This window comes from Ipomoea nil, unplaced genomic scaffold (assembly GCF_001879475.1).
Source record: "Ipomoea nil cultivar Tokyo-kokei standard unplaced genomic scaffold, Asagao_1.1 scaffold3314, whole genome shotgun sequence".
NCBI lineage: Eukaryota > Viridiplantae > Streptophyta > Magnoliopsida > Solanales > Convolvulaceae > Ipomoea > Ipomoea nil.
Genome location: NW_017619742.1, coordinates 4,155,753 through 4,179,097, shown reverse-complemented (window position 1 = coordinate 4,179,097; position 23,345 = coordinate 4,155,753). Strand labels below are relative to the sequence as shown.

At 36.6% G+C, this 23,345-nt stretch overlaps 4 protein-coding genes across 4 annotated transcripts; 2 read left to right on the top strand and 2 right to left on the bottom strand.

Moving 5' to 3' along the window:
* Positions 1-2,818: 2,818 nt before the first annotated feature.
* Positions 2,819-6,290, bottom strand: LOC109169431 (lon protease-like). Its single transcript, XM_019318313.1, has 2 exons — positions 5,820-6,290; positions 2,819-4,860 (listed from the first exon to the last, which is right to left on the bottom strand). The coding sequence occupies exons 1-2, from the start codon at positions 5,827-5,829 to the stop codon at positions 2,819-2,821; spliced, it is 2,052 nt and encodes a 683-aa protein (XP_019173858.1). The 5' UTR covers positions 5,830-6,290.
* Positions 6,291-8,714: 2,424 nt separating this feature from the next.
* On the top strand, positions 8,715-12,795 carry LOC109169325 (synaptotagmin-4-like). The gene is made up of 13 exons (XM_019318203.1): positions 8,715-9,065; positions 9,268-9,372; positions 9,660-9,710; positions 9,804-9,924; positions 10,027-10,148; positions 10,325-10,426; positions 10,574-10,648; positions 10,733-10,812; positions 10,909-11,059; positions 11,168-11,398; positions 11,612-11,902; positions 12,111-12,224; positions 12,361-12,795. Exons 1-13 carry the CDS (start codon positions 8,961-8,963, stop codon positions 12,505-12,507), a joined length of 1,695 nt encoding a protein of 564 aa, XP_019173748.1. The 5' UTR covers positions 8,715-8,960; the 3' UTR covers positions 12,508-12,795.
* A 2,384-nt stretch (positions 12,796-15,179) lies between these two features.
* On the top strand, positions 15,180-15,593 carry LOC109169430. Its single transcript, XM_019318311.1, has one exon. The coding sequence runs from the start codon at positions 15,180-15,182 to the stop codon at positions 15,591-15,593; it is 414 nt and encodes a 137-aa protein (XP_019173856.1).
* Positions 15,594-16,746: 1,153 nt separating this feature from the next.
* Positions 16,747-21,439, bottom strand: LOC109169561 (uncharacterized vacuolar membrane protein YML018C). Its single transcript, XM_019318427.1, has 8 exons — positions 20,911-21,439; positions 19,669-20,067; positions 18,962-19,179; positions 18,465-18,535; positions 18,272-18,373; positions 17,492-17,609; positions 17,225-17,360; positions 16,747-17,004 (listed from the first exon to the last, which is right to left on the bottom strand). The coding sequence occupies exons 1-8, from the start codon at positions 20,989-20,991 to the stop codon at positions 16,942-16,944; spliced, it is 1,188 nt and encodes a 395-aa protein (XP_019173972.1). The 5' UTR covers positions 20,992-21,439; the 3' UTR covers positions 16,747-16,941.
* Between the last annotated feature and the right edge of the window lie 1,906 nt (positions 21,440-23,345).

Below are 23,345 nucleotides of genomic sequence, written 5' to 3'. Positions count from 1 at the left end.
TGAATCATTTCAGGGAACTAGCACTTTCCATCATCTTCATCCTCGCTTTTGGATTATTTTTTGTGAATTGTTCATGCTAGAAGGATGGATTTTTTTTGTCATTTTTGTGAATACTTTTGTTTCTTGGTGTTACATTCCTTTTGATTATTGTTTCTAACTTCTCTAACACCGGGGACGATGTTTTTGTCTAAGTGTGGAGGGTTCACTTTGGGCTTTATTTTTGCTTATTCTTGCTCTTGAGCCTTGGAAGAAAATTGTTCTTTTTAGAATTTAGTTTTCTTTAGGTTGTTCTCCTTGCATTTAGTTTCCTCTAATAGTAGTTGTTGAAATCTCCCTTTTTGCTAAAATCATTTAGGATTTCACCTTGTAGCTTCTTGTAGTTGTGATTACTCCGCTTTGTTGGTTTGTGGTTTGGCTTGGTGGAACTTGTTACAACTCAACTTGTGATTGAGAGTCAAAGTGTAGCGCATGATTGATCTATTCTCTTGCCAATGACCTTGTTAACTCCTTAATAATTGAATAAATTCTTGATCTTGTGTGTTGTGCATTGCTAGTGAAGGCTTATGTGAGATTCCGGTAATGGTTGTTTTGCTAGAACTTGCCTCATTACTCTCCAAGTGAAATCTAAGGTTTGCATGTTTTGAAATGATTTAGGCCATTTTTGTTTAGCCCAAGCCTTTAAACTTACCCTTATACATATTTGTTTACCCCTAGTTGTCTCAGTTGAGCCTTTTGTGTTTGTTCAATAAGTGCTAAGCACTTAATCCCCTTTGTGTTTGTTTTTTCTTGTATTAACCCTTGTCATTTAACCCTTAAACCTTAGCCAAAAATGTTTCCCTCCACCCTTGAGATAATAGAACACTTGTTCTTTTTCATGGAAGTGATTCTTTTTCTTTTAGGAGCTTGTTTTGTTAGCAACTCTCTCTATAATCTTGTCTAAGTGTGGAGGTCTTGATTCATTAAAAAAGTTGGTTTGTTGTTATAAAATAAAAATAAAAATAAAAGTGTAAAGGGAAAAAGTGGAAATGAAAAACAAGAAGTTGAATAAAAGTTTGATAGTTTGCGTTGAAAGTTGTACTCAACCTCCACTACTTAAGAGTGTTGCTTTGTGTTTAGTTGTTAGTTGCTCCTTAGTTCTTTGTTGTCATACATCTTCCAATATCAATTGTGAATAAGTGTGAAGTTCTCTCTTTTGTTTGATTTTCTTACCCTTTCTTTGTCAACCATTCACCCTTAGCCCCATTACAAGCCTAATAAAAGTCCTACTTGATCTTAGCATGTAATCTTAGAGTTGAACTAGTGGGAGTATGAAGGACAAGCTTCAATAGAGAAGTGTTCTTTTTATCTCTTCTCATTACTTTTAATCTATGCTTTCAATTTCTCTTTTAATATTGTGTTTCTATTGTTATATTATGAGTAGCTAAGTGTTTTGAGACTAGGATTTGGTTTGATTTCTTGCTATTGATGCCTATTTGAGTTGTATTGCATAAAGGGGATTATTTGGGTCCTCTAGGGTTAGTTGTGTGATTTGGGTTTGTTGTGAATTTGTGTATAATTGTTGGATCTCAATTATATGCTTGATTTGGAGTGTGTTTGTTGCTACGAGAGTAGAGCTTGTACACTAGCCACACATTCACACACTTATTGCCCCATACGAGAGTATTTCGAGTATTAAGGAGAGTTTATGCCTTGTGTTCTTGCTTGGGCAACCTTGGGTTGAATTGCCACGACAGTGGAGTTTAAGGTGAGGTTGCAAGTCCAAATAGCTACGAGAGTGGTATTTGGACACTTTTGTGCATCTCACTTACCGTATGCCTTGATTTAATTCCCTAATCTTTAGTATAATATTTGGCATCTTAGCTTGAATCAACCAAGTCCCGGTCCTTTGTTTTACTTGTCCTTTTTTTATTAACCTAATCATATCAAACCATCTCCTTATCGATAGGTCTAGCTTCTAAAAGAATAGTTTTAGCTTGTGCTTAACTCCGCTTTGCATCAATTCCTAACATTACAAGAGTCATCTCCAGTGGAACGATATCTTAACACTGTACTGTAATTTGATACTTGATGGATGCGTGGAAAACGTCCTCATCATTACGGCCGCTAGCCGCTCAGGACGTTTGAACGAACCCAAGTTCTGGATGGACTGGCAATGATACTCTGGCTTTCTTCATAATAATCTAACCCATTAAAAATTAGAATTCTGGAAGTCAGAGATCAGCTTGGAGAGCTTGGAGACGTACATCACTGAAAGATCAGCGAGCCGTAAGGTCGGGTTGACAAACTCCAGTCCGGTCAAACATGCGCATATATGATCGGTAAATATGTATATATATGTCATATGCTCGGAGAAGATCCAGTCCGGGATGCTGTACGGACGACCATGTTGTTAACAACTGGAACTACGCTGTTCCCAATACTTCGGGCTCGGAGAATTGATCTGATGACCAGGAACGTTGTGCACCGGTGTTTTCAGCCACGATCGGGAATAAGCCAAAGTGAGCCCTGGAATGTCCGAGGAAATCCAGTGAAACCCGTGTTGGAATAAGGGACTACATTGAAGATGAGAAGCAGAGTGAGCAGATTGAAGAAGAAGAAGAAGATTGTATTGTTATGATAAAAGCAAGCGATTACAGAGAAGACAAGAAGACTATATATGAAGCGGTTGAAACATAAAGATAGGAGGATTAGACAATAATAGCCCTATGCTATTTATTTTTATCCTCCAACACCCCCCCCCCCCCCCCCATAAGCTGAGCGTGTAGATCCTACATGCCCAGCTTAGATTTCTACTGCAGCACCAAGGTAGTGAGGACTGCTACTGCAAATCTAGGCTTCTCCTTATAGTTTTGAGGTGATCCTTCAAGCCCCCTAATAGTACACTCTTGGGTTTACATGATCCTCCCTGTATCAAAGGTTCTGGTTGCTCATGGATTTCTTTCTGCATATAGTGCTCATATTTTCCTTTATTTATCTGCTCCACTTCCATCTCAAGAATGGACAAGGTACGTTGAACAGAACCAGACCTAGTAAGAGTACCACCATGCTGTTTCTTGGTCTGGTTAAACTTATAAATTGACACACCTCCATCCTTAATATGAATGACTTCACCATCCTCAATTACCAAAACCTTCTTGGTGTGTTCAACTAAAGCATTGGCATCACTAGACAAGAATAACTCTTTTGGTTGCCCATTGCTTGAGGGAAATTTAGGATCACTAAATGATGCTCCAATGGCAGCCTCTTCTTCAAAGTCTTTCACACCAAGAACAAGTGGACTACCACGTTTGCAGGCAATCAACTCATTTGGGTAATGCCGACTTTTAAATATGAGAGCATAAGCTCCTTCTAGATGTCTCATTACTTCAAGCACAACTTGACTGAATGGCACACTTTCACCACCTTCTTCATTAGCTTTATCAAATACAAACTTTGCAAGCTTTGGGATCACCTCTTTATCTGTTTCTGATTCAAAGGTGAAATCATGTCGGATGAGAGTCTCTTTCAATGCCTCATAATTGGTGATAACATCATTGTGAACAACCCAGAAATCAACCATTCCCAGGACAAGACAAATTCCCAGGAATGGGCGATCTTGCTCAATATAAGTACAAACAGCTTCAACCATACACTCGGGAATTTGAAGGAAATCAGCATTTAAGCCATGTTGATCGAGAACTCTTGGAATTAAATGCCGCATTGCTATTTTAAGTTTTTCTTCTGGTGTATACCCAGGCAACTCAATGACTTCCATTCTATCCAAGAGTGGAGGAGGAATAGGTTGCTTCCTATTTGCAGTTGCCACAAATATTACTTTTGAGAGGTCAAATGGAACGCTCAGATAGAGATCATTGAAAGTTTTGTTCTGTTCAGGATCAAGGACCTCAAGAAGTGCTGAAGCAGGATCCCCCCGTACATCAGATCCTACTCTCTTCAATCCATCAATTAGACGCCCTGGCATGCTTCCAATATACGTCCTCCTGTGTGCTCTTATATCAGCCTCATCCTTGACACCACCAAGAGAAATGCGTACTAATTTCCTGCCCAAAGCAGCAGCAACAGATAATGCTAGAGATGTCTTCCCAACACCAGGTGGACCAACAAAACACAATATTGGACCTCTTGCATCTGATTTCAGCTTGCGAACAGCTAGGTACTCTATTATCCTCTGCTTAACCTTGACCAGACCATAGTGGTCACTGTTAAGACGCTCCTGGCGGAAGACGAGAGGAGCAGGGACAGCAGCGGAGGTCGCATCAATGGAAATCCCGGCGGAATCGTAGCCGCGGTACTCCAAGCGTCGCAGGCCATTGAAGAGAACTTCTAAAATGTAGCGCCGAAATGTCCGACGAACTACTTGAATCGACTTCATCTGTTGAACGGCTATGGAGGTCAGCTGCTCCGAACTCAGATTCCTTTGCGGAATCGTTGCCGATGTTGATCGAGCTGACGATCGAGCAATCAGATTATCCACACCTTCTGGATTTTGGCTTCTCTGCCGCTGCGAATTCAGATTCCTCTGCGGAATCGTTGCCGATGCTGACCGGACTGGAGATCGAGTGATCGGAATTGACGGACATCCTTGGATCACCTTCCGCTGCGGATCGGCTACGGACGTCTCCGAACTCAGAATCCTCTGCGGATTCACTAGGATTGCACAGGGGCTATCGTTGCTGTTGATAATCAAAGGATTGTCTACTTCCTCGAAGTAGTTCCTCTGAACTTGGTGAGAGATTCCTCTGCGGAATGAATGAACTCGCGATTCAGATGTCGGCGTCGCTTCATTGACTTCTCCGGCACCGGAAAGTGCAACAGCGTAGGTGAACTTCCGCTGCTCTGATACCATGTTGGAATAAGGGACTACATTGAAGATGAGAAGCAGAGTGAGCAGATTGAAGAAGAAGAAGAAGATTGTATTGTTATGATAAAAGCAAGCGATTACAGAGAAGACAAGAAGACTATATATGAAGCGGTTGAAACATAAAGATAGGAGGAGGATTAGACAATAATAGCCCTATGCTATTTATTTTTATCCTCCAACAACCCGAGTAATTAATCCGGATTGCTCAGCTTGGTGACGCCTGCTCGGCGTCGCTCGTGCTTTGACTAACAATCAGGAACTCTTTGCTCTCTGCCACTGATTCCTCTACCGCAATCGGAACCGAGGACGACAACCGGAGATGAAATACTACGCCCGGGAGACCAACCACAGAGAATAGGATGTGACAGAGCCTTTATCTTCCCACTAGCTCGATTTCCACGCCCCACCAACACCTTTAACCAACCAAAATGCATGCAATATTTAATTTCTAATTTCTTTACTTTGCCTTTTTACCACTGGACCGCTTACCCCCACCAATGAGAAGGAAACTCTAACACCACCTTCTTTTTTTTTTTTTTTTTTTTAGGAACGTCAATTTCTCCAGTTATTCTGTTCGTACACATTCATACACTTGGGATTCTTTTGCACTTCTCGGCGGCGGCGTGGTGGCGCTGACAACCTGGTGGAGCTCTTCTCCAACGGTGGCAGCAGCGGTGATGGAGGCAACACCTTAATCGGGGAGAGCGTGCTCTGTTCTTTTCCAGAACTAGAGTTTCATTCAAACATAAGGGTCATGCAGGCCACGCATCTCCAGCATTGCCGGAGATATATCTCGGCGGAAAAATGGCCAGGCAGCAGCTGCTCTTTGATTTCTCCGCCACGTTTCTCACACAGTTTACACGGGAGTATCGGAAATAGAGGTGGAAACCACATGCTTGTGATCTTCCAGACAATATGAAAATATAGCAGAAGAAAGTAATGGAGATTTTCTACCAACCAACTTGCATGCGCCCCTCCTATCTACTGCATCACGTACCGCCCACACCCACCACTGAAGGATAAGTTTTGGCCCCAAGACTTCTCCTTTTCCACCTTCTAGAAGCGAAGCAAAGAATTACAGGGGATAAATGGCGGTTCTTGGACTTGAATAAATCTGTTAACGGCGACGACGTCGCGACCAGTAGGGACGGCGGCGGGTGGCGGAGATGCGGAGTGAAGATTTGACGGATGGTGGATCATCGACATGCAGAGACCAGCTACTTATATTTTACTGCGTGGAGTTCAATGCATGTATTGTCGTAGAGAAAATTTTCTGACTTGGTCTTCATCCCCATGATAAAAGTGCAAAAGATGGAAAAGATACCCCAACAAGTAGAGTAGTGTAGTGGTTGGGGGTGTTTGTCCAATACTTGAAAACCTGGGTTTGAATCCCTCCTCCCTGTTTCCAGAAATTTTCCATAGATGTTTCTTTGATGGTTCGAAATGATACGGGTAATTCCCGTATACGTAGGATGTATATATAGAGAGTATATTGTATGTAAGCTCAAAGATCCTTTTATTCATGTTCTTCTTCTATGCTTGTAGAGAGAAGGGAGACGAAAGAGTGTCTAGAGACAGATTAGAGCTAGTGGAAGTGAAGGTAAGGAACCTCTAACTTGGAGGGCTAAGGCCCTATTTATAGGGTCATGGAGCGTACGGGGAGCCTAAACCCGGGGTATATTCCCCATCAGCCGGCTAGCGTCTAACTTAGCCGAGTTAACTCGTCCATTTCGGTCGAGTTAACCCAATCAGCTCGACCTGGCTATTTTTTTTTCATTATATATATATAAATAAATAAATAAATAAATATATATATATATATATATATATATATATATATATATATATATATATATAGAGAGAGAGAGAGAGAGAGAGTTAGGATCATATGAGAACATGTGTTTAGGTGAGAACGTGAGAACACATCATGTGCATCCATCTAATATTTTTTAATGGTCTAGATTAGATTAAGTGTGTGCGAACGCGCATTAAATGTGTGCAAACACACTAAATCGCGTTTGCACACATTTAATGTGCGTTCGCACCCACTTAATTTAATCTAGACCATTAAAAAAATATTAGATGGATGCACATGATGTGTTCTCACGTTCTCACCTAAGTATATGTTCTCACTGGAACCCTACCCTATATATGTATATATATATATATATATATATATATATATATATATATATATATATATATATATATATATACCCGTAGACTAGTTTGATACTTTGAATCTTTGGATAATTGAAGTATTTGAGTATTTTTAATTTTTAATATTATTTTGATGTTATGACTTATGAATTATCATTATTTCATTTATTTGGATGTATTATTTGATTGAATGTTGAAAACAACCCCATTAAAATTGCCAACTGCAAGTCTGTCACTGTTTTTTTGGCGCCCGCCTAGCGCCAGCTATATTCCGCCTAGGACGCTTAGGAGCTAGGCGCTGCCCGGGCGCCCGACTAGCGCCTAGCGCTTACTGCAACCATGATTAATAACATAACATAATTGCATATATAATCAACATTTTAAGTCTTATATATAATACTTTATAACATAAATGTAATACACATTTTGCAGGAAATGCATAATACTTTGTAACATAACAAAATTGCATATATCATTAATACTTTAAGCCTTATATATAATAATTTATAGTATAAATGCAGTATTTTATAGAAAAAGTATAATAGACAATTTACAAGAAACAAAGTGTCATTACGTCGCAAAATTGAAAATATAATCAATACATTAAGTCTTATATATAATACATTAATACTTTATAGCAAAACTGTAATAGACTGTTTGAAGAAAATAATATCATATTGCTAAGCTCATATATACCATAAGATTCAAATTCTACTGACTGACTCATCTCAAGGAGAATTTGCCTTTGAAGTTACTTTTGTGATGTAACCTTCCAGTGTCACCTTTTGTGTGTACTTTTCGAAGTATCGTTCTGGAACGTATTAATTCTGTTTATTATGAATTAGTTTTGAATTAATTCTAATCTTAATTTTCATATTAAATATGTCTATTATGAAGGTTACAAAACTGATTTTAAATCAATGTTAATGTCATGGTTTAAATGTTATTTAACCTTCCTTCTTCTATAAATACCTTAGTTGAGCAGATGGATTTTACAAGCTGCACACAAACCTGCATATTTTCTCTCCAGAAAACAACTTATGCTCTTCTTCTTCTAAATTTTTGTGTTCTATCCTTGCTTTAGTTTCCTGGGCTTATATAATTTGTTTGAGTGCTCAAACATTAAGTCGTAGTTCGTTTTATCCCGAAAAATCTATGCTATAACACTCCTATGACCAAAAAGAGGTAACAAATGAAGTTTTAAGAAAAGTGCAAGTACCATGGGATTCGAACTTACCGTTTACGCTTTTGTTTTAATTTATTGTGCTTGTTTTTCCGAATTGCGGAGTAATATTTCGGTAACACATCGCTCAACCCATTGAGCACGAGTTCATCTAAAATGGATCATTTTGCTATTGACTAAAGATATTTTTCGTTAACTCCATTTTTCTTGAAATGACTTTCGATAGTATTTTTTAGATTTTCAAAAAATTATTAATGAAAATAACAATACAACCGTTTAATTAAATTAAGGTTAATTGTAATACATAATTTATAAATCATCTTCTTCTCCCAAATCTAATGAAAACAACACTACAACCATTTAATTAAATTAAGGTTAATTGTAGATTGAATACATAATTTATAAATCTAATGCATGGTTTGGTGCAGAGTTTTTGAGTAACGGAAATAACATAAATATTATAACCGCATACATATCAACTTCAGAAAAGAACACATCCAATTTGTTTCCCGATCAAACTGAAAGATACCATGAATATCAATTAAAATCTCCTATTGATTATTTGATAAAATGAAATCTTATTAAGCAAGCAATATTCAACCAAAATACCCTCCCCCTCTCCCTCGGCACCCTGGGGCAATCCCTCCTACGCACCAACCTCAATCAAAATCTTCATCAAAGTTATCACAACCAGCAGAATTCTGTATTTTCTGTTGGGTTCTTTGTACATTTCGAATCTAGCTTGGATATTGAACAATGGGTTTCTTTCTGGGTATCTTCTTTGGAGCTGCATTGGGCTTTGGATTGATAGTTATTTTTGCTAGATATCAGAATATCAGATCCCTTAAAAGAAATGATTTGGTATTTCTCCTTCCTTCATGATCACATAACATATATATATTTGTATAGAATACGTTATTTCCTCATGAATGCTTGGGTTCTGGTTTTATTTTCTTGATTATCATTGATTATTTTGATCTGGGAGAATCAGTATCAGTGCAATATTTGGTTATTCTTTTTTGGGGTTATTTCTATTCTTGAAAATTTTTCAAATCTATGTTAGGCTACCACGGTTGCATCATTTGCAAGAATGACAGTTCAAGATTCAAGGAAACTCCTTCCACCTGAAGTGTACCCTTCTTGGGTTGTGTTTTCACACAGGCAAAAAGTGAGTTTCAATAATATACTATCTTACCTGCTTCAATTTGGTGTCAGAACTAACCCCATGGGTTCGAATTTCCGCATAACCCTAAAAACGAGACTTGGAGCCCACCGGCTCGCACACCTGAGGGCCAGCATATAATATATAAACATAAATATGCAGTCCAACTATTAGTTTAGGATTTTAATTGAGATGGAACACATGCTTCAATTCGTGTACTTAGATAAGTTATTTGCATAATCAGTAGTGCTACTATGATTTGCCAAAGTGTTTTTTGTTTTGGCTAATTGCAGTTAAATTGGCTTAATCGCCAGCTTGAGAAACTATGGCCATATGTTGATCAGGTAATTGTGATGCCATATTTAGTCAGATTTAATTTGTTTTCCATTTTCCTGTTTGATTTAGTTTAAAGCTTTTATGTCAAATTGGTAGTGTAGGCAGCATCAGAAATAATTAGGAACTCCGTTGAGCCAATTCTTGAGCAATATCGACCAGCTATCTTAGCTGCTCTGAAATTTTCGAAGTTGACATTAGGTACTGTGGCTCCACAGTTCACAGGTAAGCTTGTTGAACGTGAATGGTGATGCTATAAAAATTAATCTGAAAAGAAACAGTAAAAAAAAAAGACTTCGATAAGAAAGTTTGGTCTTTGCATTTCAGGTGTTACAACTATGGAAAGTGATCCTAAAGAAATCGTTATGGAGATGGAGATGCAATGGGATGGAAATCCCAACATTGTACTTGATATAAAGACTTTAGTCGGCGTTGCACTGCCTATACAAGTATTCTTATGAAATGTTTTCTGTACATAATTCTAATTTCTGACATGTTCACCGTAACTTTAACATCATAGGATTTCTCGTTTCATGTCTTTGGAAATGTTTCTCTCATTCTTCTCCAGCATGCTTAATTACAATCTATTAATTTCGTATTATCGTACTCTGATTGTTATATGTAGGTAAAAAATATCAGATTTACAGGTGTTTTTAGGATAATATTCAAACCACTTGTTGGTGAGTTCCCTTGCTTTGGAGCTATTTGTTTCTCCTTAAGGGAAAAGGTGAGTTCGAATATGTTCTTTTAACCCTTTTTTACTATCTATTTCAAGACTCACTAACTTCATATCATAGAAAACATTGTAGATCGAACTTATCATCTTTGTTTCAAAAAAATGCTAAAAAGATACTTAATTGGGGATTGCCTGCAGAGAAATCTGGATTTCACACTGAAAGTCATTGGCGGTGATATCGGATCCATTCCTGGAGTATCTGATGCAATAGAGGTGGGAAGTTTTTCTCTCTCAATGTTACGAAAGAAACTAACGTTTTCTCTATAATGTCTGTCGCATTTCGTTTTCTTCATATAGACTACAATAAGGGATGCAATTGAAGATTCTATCACCTGGCCAGTCCGTATAATCATACCCATATTACCAGGGGATTATAGGTATGCTAAATTGTCAATTAAAACTTTTCTCTGCAATGTGTTATCAAATATACAGCTAGTATTTTGAAACATTTGTTTATACCTCGATGATTATAGTGATTTGGAATTGAAGCCGGTTGGAATGTTAGATGTGAAGCTCATCCAAGCTAAAGAATTAACAAATAAAGACCTCATCGGCAAATCTGATCCGTTTGCAGAGGTGTTCATTCGTCCACTACGTGCCAGGATGAAGAACAGCAAAGTTATTGTAAGGAGGGAGCTAAGTTACTTTGTCAACTAAACTTTTTCTGTTATTCTATTCCATGATTTTAACCCATCTTTCTTCCTTTTTTTGTTTGTTTGTTTTGCTCTGAAGAATAATTCATTAAATCCGATATGGAATGAGCATTTTGAGTTTGAAGTTGAAGATATATCCACTCAACACTTAACGGTAAAGGTTTATGACGACGAAGGTGTTCAGGCTTCCGAACTCATTGGTTGTGCTCAATTTCCATTACAAGAACTCCAGCCCGGGAAAGTGAAGGTTGTGTGGTTGAAACTGTTGAAGGATTTAGAAATACAAAGGGACACCAAAAATCGAGGCCAGGTGAGTGTTTGATGGGCTAATTCTTGAACTGCTGATGTTTCTGGAGTCGGGTGCTGCTAACAATGAAAATATAAGAGAGAATATATGGGTTAGACTAGCTAATTGATTGGATTCAATGTTTTAGTGTGGTTTGGCCCATGTGTATTATAGCCCAGTTGAAGCCTGTTCGGTCCACTTTGTGTATAGTTTCACTTTTGAACTACATATGTACAGGTTCACTTGGAACTGCTTTATTGTCCTTATGGCACTGAGAGCGTATTTATGAATGCTTTTAACGCGGACTTCAGACTGACTTCCTTAGAGAAGGCTCTTCGCCCCGGACCAGATCCTATTGAACAGTCAAAATCGGGCTCACAGCAGAAGAAAAGTGACATCCTCTTCAGAGGAGTGCTCACCGTGACAGTAATATCAGCAGAAGAGTTGCCAGCTACTGATATATCAGGAAAATCCGACCCTTTCGTTGTAATAACAATGAAAAAATCTGACCAAAGGAACAAAACTAGAGTGAGTTGTTCTATTCGCCCTTTCCATTTGGAGTTGCTACTTTTCAATCGTATGTTACGTTGCTGCCTTCGAACCCATGACCTTTGATCTGGCTCTGATATCAAATTGAAGCATGTGCTCCATCTCAACTAAAAGCCTAAGTTGATAGTTGAATTGCACATTAATGGTTATATGCTCAACAATGATAACTAATATTCCATAATGTCAGGTTCTGAACAACACATTGAATCCCGTTTGGAACCAAACATTTGACATAATCGTCGAGGATGGATTGCGCGACTTGCTAATAGTGGAAGTTTGGGACCACGACACCTTTGGAAAGGTAAGCATTTTTCTTCCTTATATGCTTTTTGGAGATTCAGTCCTTGCCATTCTACTTATCAAATAACACCATTTTTTGCAAGGAATAGCATCATTCTGCTGTTGTAGTAGCCATATATAACTTACATTTTTATCAGGACAAAATCGGTCGATGCATTATGACACTTACAAGAGTCATACTGGAAGGGGAATTTTCAGACAGCTTCCCAGTAGATGGAGCCAAGACTGGGAAGCTAAACCTGTATCTTAAATGGACGCCGCAACCAATACTCCGGGACTTATGAGTATATATATATACACGAGGGTATAAAGTGTGGACAAAATTTTTTGTTTTTGTTAGGAAAATAACAGAAGTTCATATATAGGAAACTGCAGGCATGCCCAGATGCTAAGAGGTGCAGTGAAGCAGGCAAGAAATAAGAGGGAGCAATTAAGAAATCTCTCTCCAACAGGAGAATTTTAGAGTCAGTGCTTTTTCTTGTTGTAACAGTAGATGTGTAATGTACAGAAGTAATATAATAGATAGAATCAAATCATAATATGTAGCCTTAGATGATTTTCTTTGTTGTTAATCACAGCCCATTGCCCTTATTGTGGAGAATGTTTTGTAATATCTCACATTTCTTGCTTTTGATGTTTGAGTGATATGATGCAGGTCGGGAGGGGTGTTCATTCGGTTAATAATTGAACCGAATTTTTAAATGCTTCAACTATTAACGGAACCGAAATTCTTACTTCTGAATTAACTGAACCTATGTTAATCAGTAGGTTAAATGATTAGCTAAAATATTTTAGTCCAATTTAAAAAATCTTAAAATTTATAATTTCACACTATAAAGTAGTCATTACGTCAATACATAAATAATAAATTTTGAAAAAACTAATTTGATATGGAGTAGTATTTTTTTAGTTGAGTGACCCAATTGCATTTTCACGTTACGTTTGATGGCTAATTTGAGTCTTATTCCTTCTACATCCTTTTGATCCAAGAAGTTTTGCCAAAACATTTTCCCGCCCAAATGATACTACACTGTTTTGACAATAACAGATTTTTGGATTTCATTTAATGAGGTTTATAATTAAAATCCACATTGGGATAAGACTGAGCCGATTTTTTTTTTTTTTTTTTTTTGGGTTTTGACAATAAATTTGAATTGCTTTGTAATTTACCAAGTCAGTAATCACCAGGTCATTAAATGCAAAACTATTCTCAAAGTACAGTGATAACTAAATTATAAATAACTAATAGCAATAATAACACCTATATATATACTTACTTATTACAAATCATATTAGAGATAATACTAGATATAAAAGATCCTCTGCCCAAGACAGTGGCTGCTCTTGATAAATGTTCAAGAGCAGACATGCCATCATTTAAAACATTTAATAAAATCTTAGAATTCCCATACAGTGTCTGCTATTCATAAAGGTCTAATAGCAGCCCTCCCCTGATTTAAAATCCTATAAAAGGCCAACTTCACGCTGCATAACTTCCTTCCCAAAATCATATCACTCTTCTTGGCATTTCAAATCAGTTTTGCTTCCACATCATGCCTTCAATGTTTGTTCCTGTTAAAGATATCAAACTTGAACACCAACTGAGGGCAATAAGGGTTAAAGCTGTCAGGGTATACGAAGTTCCTGAGGTTAGGGGAGATGGTCATACAACAAGAGTATGGAATGTTTGTTGCACGATGAAAAGGTACTCCCTTTTTTTTTATGCAATCTACGAAAAAAAAATATTAGTTCTTTTTTTTTTGTGCAATTTATCACTGCTATCTACGAAAAAAATATTAGTTAAACACCTATTCAGTTTTGTTTTTTGTTCTTGACTGGGAGAGTACATACATACCACCATTCAAAAAAAAAGATGTGGTCAAATATAGAGAAATACTAAGATGTTTGTTGAATAAAGTATGTGGTCCAACAAGTTATGCAGATATTAAAACTGTTAATGGTGTGCAGTATGATTCATTCCGAGATGCGTGTTATGCAAGAGGTTTAGTAGATGATGACAATGAATATGTTGACGCAATAGAGGAAGCAAGTCATTGGACGTCTGGAGATAATTTGAGGAGATTGTTTGTTACATTGCTAATGAGTAGCTGTATAGGAAAACCGGAAGCAGTATGGAATGCGGGGTGGCCACATTTGTCTGACGATGCACAATTTCAACTCCGTAAACAGTTGCAAAATACAGGTACACATACTTTCTAAACACTATTTTTAAAAATTGTCTTCAAAAAATACAGTGATGTATAACTAACTAGACTGAATGAGTACTTTATGATATAAACATTTGTAGATTTAGTGTTAAATGACTGTGAAAAGATGGAACTTTGCTTTAGTTGAGATTGAAAAGATGTTGTCAATATTGGGAAAGAGTTTGCGGGACTTTCCAGACATGCCAACGGCAAATTTTGAGACCTACACTGTAATATCAAATAGATTGATACAAGAAGAATTGGCATATGATTGTGTTGCTCAGGAGAAAGAGAATCAGGAATTGGTAAGTCAGTTAACAGAAGAACAAAAGGTCATATACAATGAGGTGTTAGCAGATATTGAACGCAAAGGTGGAGGGTTTTTCTTCATTTATGGTTATGGAGGTACTGGTAAGACGTTTTTGTGGAGAGCATTGTCGTCTGCTTTAAGGTCTAAGAGGGAAATAGTTTTAAATGTTACCTCGAGCAGCATAGCTTCTCTTTTGTTACCAGGTGGAAGGACTGCACATTCTCTGTTCGCTATACCGATATCAATTAATGAAGATTCCACTTGCAACATAAGTCATGACAGCCCATTAGCTGAGCTTATTGTGCAAAGCAAGTTGATAATATGGGATGAAGCTCCAATGATGCACAAATTTTGTTTTGAAGCCCTTGACCGAACTATGTGGGATTTGTTGCGCTCCAAAAATTAAAGTAGTTTTGATATGACATTTGGTGGTAAAACAATGGTCTTTTGTGGCGATTTCATGCAAATTCTACCAGTAATTCCAAAGGGTATAAGACAAGATATTGTTGGGGCGAGCATAAATTCCTCATATCTGTGGAGATCAGCTAAAGTCTTTAGACTAACTAAGAATCTACGCATAAGAACTGTACAATCACAAATTGAGGCTAAAGAGATTGAGGAGTTTTCAAACTGGATAGCTAATATAGGTGACGGAACAGTTGGTAATTCAAATGATGGTGAAGCAGATATTCAAATCCCATATGAGTTTTTGGTCAAGTGTGATGATGATCCTATTGCTAAAATTGTTGATAGCACTTTCCCTCTATTTAGACATGGTATTGAGGATCTGTCGTATCTCAAGGATAGTGCTATTCTGGCTCCAACATTGGATGTGGTAGATAGCATTGACTAATACATGAATGATCATAATCCGGCTGAGGGTAGGACTTACTTGAGTTGTGATTCTGTTTGTAAGTCTGATTCAAATGTAGATATGTTAGCGGATTTGCACACTCCAGAATTCTTGAATGGTCTGCGATGTTCTGGAGTACCCAATCATGCTTTGACTTTGAAAGTTGGGTTACCTGTTATGCTTCTGAGAAATATTGATCATACCCTTGGATTATGCAACGGTACAAGGTTGATTGTTACGAGGTTAGGTGATCACGTATTGGAAGCCCAGATCATGTGCGGTACAAATGCAGGAACAAGAGTATTAATTCCCAGAATGTCACTCACACCGTCAGATCCAAGGTTGCCGTTCAAATTTCAACGAAAGCAATTTCTTTTGATGTTATCATATGTCATGACAATCAACAAAAGCCAAGGACAAACACTTTCAAAAGTGAGATTGTTGTTGAAAAGACCTATTTTTAACCATGGCCAAATGTACGTAACTGTTTCAAGAGTTAGTAACCCAAGAGGTTTAAAAAATTTGATTTGTGGCGAAAATATAACATCTTATAGTACGACAAAAAATATGGTGTACAAAGAAGTCTTCAACAATGTGTAATAACATTACAAAGTTTATCATTTTAAATTTATTACATTTTCAAAAACTATATTCTATACTTTATATTCCATATACTATACATATTGTCGTGCATCGCACAGGTGCAAATACTAGTAATAATAAAATAATATTAAAAAAATACTCTATAATAAAAAGTAAATTTAAAAAAATAAATGTGAAATGGGCAGCAAAAGCTGCTATATTGACAATACACATATAAAAAATTGTCATTACCCATTCTCTCTCCACTTGCTAAGTTAGCTAATTCTCTCTCACTTTGCTATTCACTTATGCTGAAAACCAAAAAAAAAAAAAAAAAAAAAAAAATCTCTTTCTTGCCACATCATTTAACAAGACATTCAATTTCTGAGATGAAGTTAGTCTAACAAATTTTCTTTTTTTATTTTTTGTTGTCCGCCTTTTTTTTTTTTCTCTTCTCACCTCTCTTTCCTACATACCCAACAAAAATCAACCCAAAAGCCAAAAAATTGAGGTTACGTTTGGTTTTTAAAATAAATAATAAAAGAAAGTAAGAAACACAACAAACACCAACTACAAAGAGAAAAGTAGTTTGTATATATCACACCATGGCATTCCACCACAAATGTTACAATTTAACAAACCATGGATCTAATAAATGACAATCAACTTGACATCTGTGGGAACAAAAATTATACTAAAAATGGGATGAAGAAAATATCACTGCTTCCATAGATCCAATGATGAAAACATCTCTACCTGTTGAATGCTATAACCCCAAAATCTTCGAGAACCGCTCAGATAGATTAGCTATTACAAATCCTGCAAATACCTGCAGAAGAAGAAGAAGAAGAAGAAGAGAAGAAATATGGTCAGAGCAGATTATAAAGGAACATTCTAATGAACAGATATAATAAGAATAATGAACAGTTTTTGTCCTATGGCCGGCCCCCTTCACGCTTTCTGCTCACCAAGAGCACATCGATTATTATGCAAAAATTTCCGGATTTTTGAAGTTTTTGGTATTAAGTTTCGAGTGAACGACATATTACCTGAACCGAACCAAGAATGTAGATTGCGGAATAATGCCGGCCATGAATTACCATGTCAGCTACCATAGCAAGTGGAATTGTGAGAGACATTCCCAGGGTTGCCACCAATGGAGTTGTCCAAACAACACATAATGCCCTAAAGATACGGCGGGAGTTAGCTTCCTTAAAAGGCATAACAGCACTTAAACTTTTCGTTGCGTTATAGAGTAGATTAAAGAAAGAAAAAAAAAAAAAAAAAAGGCGAGGTCTGGACAATGAGATTCATACCAAAAGTAATCAGAAATAACACTTCCGACAAGTCCATTGGCAATCACAACTTCGTCCACCTTAGCAGAATGAGGAATCGTAAACTTGGGTTCAATGCCCAAGGCTGTCAGTGGCCATACTGAAATACAATTTGGATTAACGGTTATCTTGTGAAATATAATAAGGTACAGTAGCAGATATTACACAATCAGGCATAAAATAATGTATATCATGAGGCTTGAAAAAATTGAAAGAAACATCTGCCATCCGAACCACAAAAAGGAAAGGGCAGAACTTCTAGCAGAAGGCGAAGAAAACAGTTAAAAGTAACAAAGCCCAAGTTATTAAACATAATAGTTGATTTAGATGTTATTATCAACCCAACTATTAAACATCTTTTTGTTTTGGGTGACGAGGGAAACCCGCAGCCACTACCCGAGGGTGTGCTGGGTAAATCTCGCCATGTGATTCTAGCCAGCAAAAGACAACAAGGAGGTAAACCAGCCTAAGTTACCCATAATTGACCGGCTCAAACCAAGAAGGCTATTAGGCCGCTCCCGCTGGAAGTTAAACTTGTAACCTTGTGATTATCAAGTCACCAGCCTGACCAACTTGGCCGGGGTTGCCCCTTTCGACTTTTTCTATCTTTTGCATAAGTGGGCTAATTCCATACATTTGAGTATTATGCACAAAGACCAAAAAATTGTTTCCATCAACTAACTATTTACTAAATCTGATTAAGGGATATACGATTTCTTTGAAATTCAAGTTACAGAAAAGATTTAGAACCTGAAATCTTACCAAGCCACCAAAGTGCCACTAGGGAAAACAATCCAATATATCCAAATAACTTTTGCATATCAACCCTTTGTCCCTCTTCACCAGCAAACTTCTTAAGAAGTACTGCAATATGATTTTTTTTTTTGTTTATTATCAAAGCTCACTTCTAGTAGATGCGACCATTTACGTAAAGAAAAGTAAGAGAACATCTAACCTGTAAACAGTCCATATGTTACAGCTGATAGAAGGCCAAAACAATCCCCAATCAAGGAGCGTTTCCCGCTTCTTTAAAAGAAACAAAAAGTTCAACGATAAGTCAATGCCCTGAAAGCATAAAATACAATACGTAAACTGATAAAGAAACAGCAGAGACTAAATATTAAAAGCAAGATTCTTTTCCCAGACTAGATATGCAATCCTAACATTGATGGACTAAGAATGTTATAACCGAGCCATTATACTATAGACATTTCAAGTGAGGTGATATCTCTAAACTGATTCTAACGTTTGTTTCACATGTTGAGTCTGAAATCATGTATAGCAGACCACATAAAATCACCCAAAACGAAAACATCAAGACAAATAAGGCTTTAATTTGAGTGCTGCTTAACAAAGATGTTAACTAAACAACCTTGACGATCTTTTTAACAGAAGTAATGCAATGAAAGAAGGCATAGTACGTCAAATTGTAGAAGTTACAGAATGACGTACAAGGAAGGAGTTAACTCAGATTCATCAGTGGCCCAAGTTTTCCCTAAAGTGGTCATGACAACACCAGCCAAGCTGACAAACACCGCAACTACCTTTGCCATATTTAAGGAGTCTTGCCCCAGGAGTACACCAAAGAAAAGAGTGAATAATCCCGAAGTAGCAGATAATACTGTTGTACTTGCCACACTGGTGTAGGAAAGAGCAGCATTTGATAAGTACTGCAAAAGGATCAACACAAATAAACATACACATTTAGGGATGTCAAACTTTAAATTTCTTTATTATTCTCTTTCTCTCAATCACCAAAGGGATTAAGAGGGAGTTGGTGGGATGCCAACTTGAAACTAGATTTTTTTTTTTTTTTTTTTGTCAGACCACGAGGTGTCCTGAGCAGGCCCTAACTGTAGGAGGCACCTTTAAGTGCGTACCATACTCGGACTAATCCCTGTTCGCACCGGGCCGGCCCAATTAAGGGCAAAGTGCTGGCCAGATTGGTTTTTCCATACGAGAGGGGGTTTGAACTCCCGACCTCTCTTAAGGGACAAGAGTGCACGGCCACTCACGCCAACCAAGCTGGTTACCTGAAACTAGATTTGAATCACTGATTCATTTTCAATATTAAATTACTGAATATGTATCCCAGCAGAGTCTACAAGTTATTTGAACAAATATCGGTTTTCAAGGAAAGAAACAACTTAGGAGCATACCTCAGTAACAAACCAGATAGGGGCAATATAAAATCCATAGCGAGCAATTTCTCTGGTTGTGACCTGTTTTTCTTGTTTGATATGATTGCCATCACCAGCGGAGCTACTAATCAGTGGCACTCCTTCTTGCTCACCAGAAAGATTTTGATCACTGTCTTTTCTACTCAAGGATCCCTGAATTTCAATCTCAAAGACTTTCTCCCCGACATACTTCAAAGGAGAGCTAATGTTAGCATGTGATGCATCATTGCTTTCAATGCTCTTATCACTTTTAGTACGGCGTCCATTAAGATAGCCACATATGCAGTCCTTGAGAAAAGCTACCGGGAGATAAATTACCAGCAAAGAAGCACCAAGATATGTCACAGCAAATGGCTGCTTATAGTCCGTGAAAATGCCCTGTATATGCACACGCAAAAATTCTTTTTATTGTTGTGACATGCTAATCACACCATTACATTCACCAAGATACCCTTTGCTAATTCGTATGGCTATCTCTAAGGAGCTAGCATGACTTTAAAAATTAGCGTTAGTGTGTTACACTAGTGTGAAGCATTGTGATCCATGTTTATCCTTTACGGGTATTGTACAGGGAAGGGAAGGTGCAGATAGGCTCAGAGAGAAACTAGGTACAACAGAAACAGGAACTTATAACCACTAGGCTGTAAATTGGTACAACTGCAAGGAATGAAACGATACTAACAGATAGAATAAGGTATGTAAAAGGCTTAAATCTTTTCATCTAACTTCAATTTCTAAATCCCCATCTGTGATCTAAAAGGTCAACTAGATAATTTAAAGACAAACAACAAGAAGTCAGCAGTTGAAACTGTTAACTATACTGGAATAATAGATCTTGTCTGATCTTGAACTGCAGTCTAGGTTTCAAGGAACTATAACATATCACCCACTAGCCATCTAATAGCATCCAAGCAACCATAATTAATAATTCATCCAAATTGCTCTTTGAAATCGTGTTGAACAGATAAAAGTATAAAACATGTTTTCCCAACAAACCCCATCCCCACAAAATACTTCTAGTTCCTTAGCGTTTACTTCTATAGCTCTTCTCGCCATTTCTAACCATAAATCTAAGTTAGAGTTACAGTTTCATTTCAACACGGAATCTTGTTCCAATAATCATGCAACTTGCAGAGAAAAATGCCCCCTTATGAAACATAGAAATATAACTATTAAAACAAAAAGGAAAAGCTTCTGAAAGTTAAAAGGAAGAGTTCTGACCTGGGTGACTTCAGCAGAGGTAACCCAAATGACAACAACTGCACCAATAAGGAACAAACCGGCCTTGTACCTCCACCCCATCACAAACACTATCAATAAATACCCAGATTGAAATCTTGTTTTCTCGCCAAGAAAACAATAAAGATCTGACCTTTTTCACCTCAAAGCCTCGGATCTTTGAGCCAACACTTCGGTTTTCTACTTTTCTGCTCTACTTTTCTATTTTTCTCCTTCAGAGAATTGAAACGCAACGAAATGTTGGGGGCACCCCTCACCTGTGAGTGAAATTTGACCTGCTAAAAGCACGTCGGTGGATTACAATACAAGCGTTTGATGCCGATGTGCCAACGAGGGAAAAAAATTTTATGTGTATTCAAGAATTTCTTATTTCTTCTTTTTAACAAACAGACAAGGAAAGCCTGCTAAGATTAGAAAATAAAAAATAGAGGGAAATTTTAATCGAATTGCTTCGATAGAAGAATTCGGAGAATTTGTCCCACAGTTCTGGATGGAGGAATTTGCAAGCAATAAAGTTTCTTTTTAATTAATGATACTTCTCAAATGCTAAATTATGTATATGATACGTTATCACTATAAAAAAAAATCAAAACAAATATTTAAAATATAATATTTGAAAATGATTTTTTTCCCTTTAAAAGGTTGTTATGATTATGAAATATAACTATGTGCATCTTGAATTAATTTATTTACTAATTTAAAAACATAATAAGGGATAGTCCATTTATTTGATTTTTTTATTAACTTTTTATACGTTATGTTATAATGAATTGTAATATACAATTTTTTAGATGAAAATATCTTTACATTTATAACTTTTGTTATAAATTTACTAATTTAAAAATATAAATTCCTGATTTGTTTTTTTTTTAATTATGCTATAAGAATTGTAATATATAATTTTTAGACAAAAATATCTCTACATTTATAACTTTTGTTATCTTTTCCCATTATTATTACCATCCACATGCATACATAATATATTTTCGTATATTCTTCATGGTAATAATGTATGTAGATATTATATATTGTAAGAAATAAGTTTGATTTCATTTAGATTTTAATTAAATGTTACCATAATTATATTTAGTAATTTATCGTATCTAAAATTCTTACCTTAATAATATTAATCATACCGTAATTATTACTCAAATTATCAACTATAATTTTAATATAATATGAATTTTACAACTATGAATTAAAAAAATATATATACTATTATTTTTTAAAAATATTTTAATATACTAAGATTTTAACATTGAGTATTAATATTGGGCATATATTTTTGTGCATATAATATACTAGTTTAAAATATAATATTTGAAAATTGTTGTGGATTATAATGTTTCTTCTGTACTTGATCTTCGGTGATCTTCGATTTGAACTTTTTGTTACGCAATATGTGATAAAACATAGAGAAAAGGTAAAAACTAGAGTTGAGAATATAGAAAAAAAGCTAAACGGGAAATCCCCATTCAACCAAGAAGAGTACACACAAAGTATATAATCCTGAAAATCATGAAAGTAACTAACCACTAAGATAATGACCACACATTTAAATTAATTACAACACTCCCCCTTGGACATTATCTTTCCATAATCATTCCTCGTTAAAAACCTTGCTAAAAAACCATGTGGAAACAACGTAATCAAGAAAAAGAATACATGACGTATGTATAGTCATGTGTTACACTAATTACCTCATTAAAAACTTTAGATTAAGAAAACTCAGTGGGAAAAACTTAATTAAAAGAAAAAGAGTACAAATAATTGCCTTCGGCGCTTAATCTTCAAGATTGTAATGACCTTCTAGGCCAATTGATTAAGAACATCTAGAGGTTGTCCCCCCCCCCCCACCCCTCTCCCCCCCCCCCCTGAAGGTAACAGTCTTCCAAGCATCCCAATTTTATGAACATATCTTTCAAAGGTGGATGTAAGCAGGGACTTGGAACAATAATTTTGCCAGTCTTCTCAAGTTCATGCGGATAAAAGAACATAGGTGTAATGTGTTTTGTAAGGTTCCCCTTAATGTACCCATTACTCATCTATGTAACACATGTCGCATTGTCTTCATACAGGACAGTGGGAATATAATCTTTGCTTTATGTACTGCACGAGCTATTGATCTGATGTATCAGGGACCTCAACCATATGCACTCTTGTGAAGCCTCATATAGAGCAATAATCTCTGAGTAATTAGATGAGATAGCAACTAGGGTCTGCTTAACATTTCTTCACAAAATAGGTGTACCTCCACAAAGGAAAACATAACCAATCTAAGATTTGACATTATAGGGATCAGACATTTAGCCAGGCATCTGAATAACCCACAATGTAATATCCTGGTTTTTCTCAAAATAGAAACCAAGATCTTTTGTACCTTGGAGATATATGAGGATATGTTTTACCCCCTTCCA

What these genes read in the sequence shown, in the direction of transcription:
- LOC109169325 (XM_019318203.1), top strand. Translation starts at nt 8,961, where the DNA reads ATGGGTTTCTTTCTGGGTATCTTCTTTGGAGCTGCATTGGGCTTTGGA. An exon ending in GAGTATCTGATGCAATAGAG is followed by an intron (nt 10,649 to 10,732) that starts GTGGGAAGTTTT and finishes TTCTTCATATAG; the next exon opens with ACTACAATAAGGGATGCAAT. An exon ending in TGAAGAACAGCAAAGTTATT is followed by an intron (nt 11,060 to 11,167) that starts GTAAGGAGGGAG and finishes TTTGCTCTGAAG; the next exon opens with AATAATTCATTAAATCCGAT.
- LOC109169430 (XM_019318311.1), top strand. Translation starts at nt 15,180, where the DNA reads ATGGTCTTTTGTGGCGATTTCATGCAAATTCTACCAGTAATTCCAAAG.
- LOC109169561 (XM_019318427.1), bottom strand. Translation starts at nt 20,991, where the DNA reads ATGGGGTGGAGGTACAAGGCCGGTTTGTTCCTTATTGGTGCAGTTGTT. An exon ending in GTTATTTCTGATTACTTTTG is followed by an intron (nt 17,361 to 17,491) that starts GTATGAATCTCA and finishes CCGTATCTTTAG; the next exon opens with GGCATTATGTGTTGTTTGGA. An exon ending in ACATTCTTGGTTCGGTTCAG is followed by an intron (nt 17,005 to 17,224) that starts GTAATATGTCGT and finishes CTTCTTCTGCAG; the next exon opens with GTATTTGCAGGATTTGTAAT.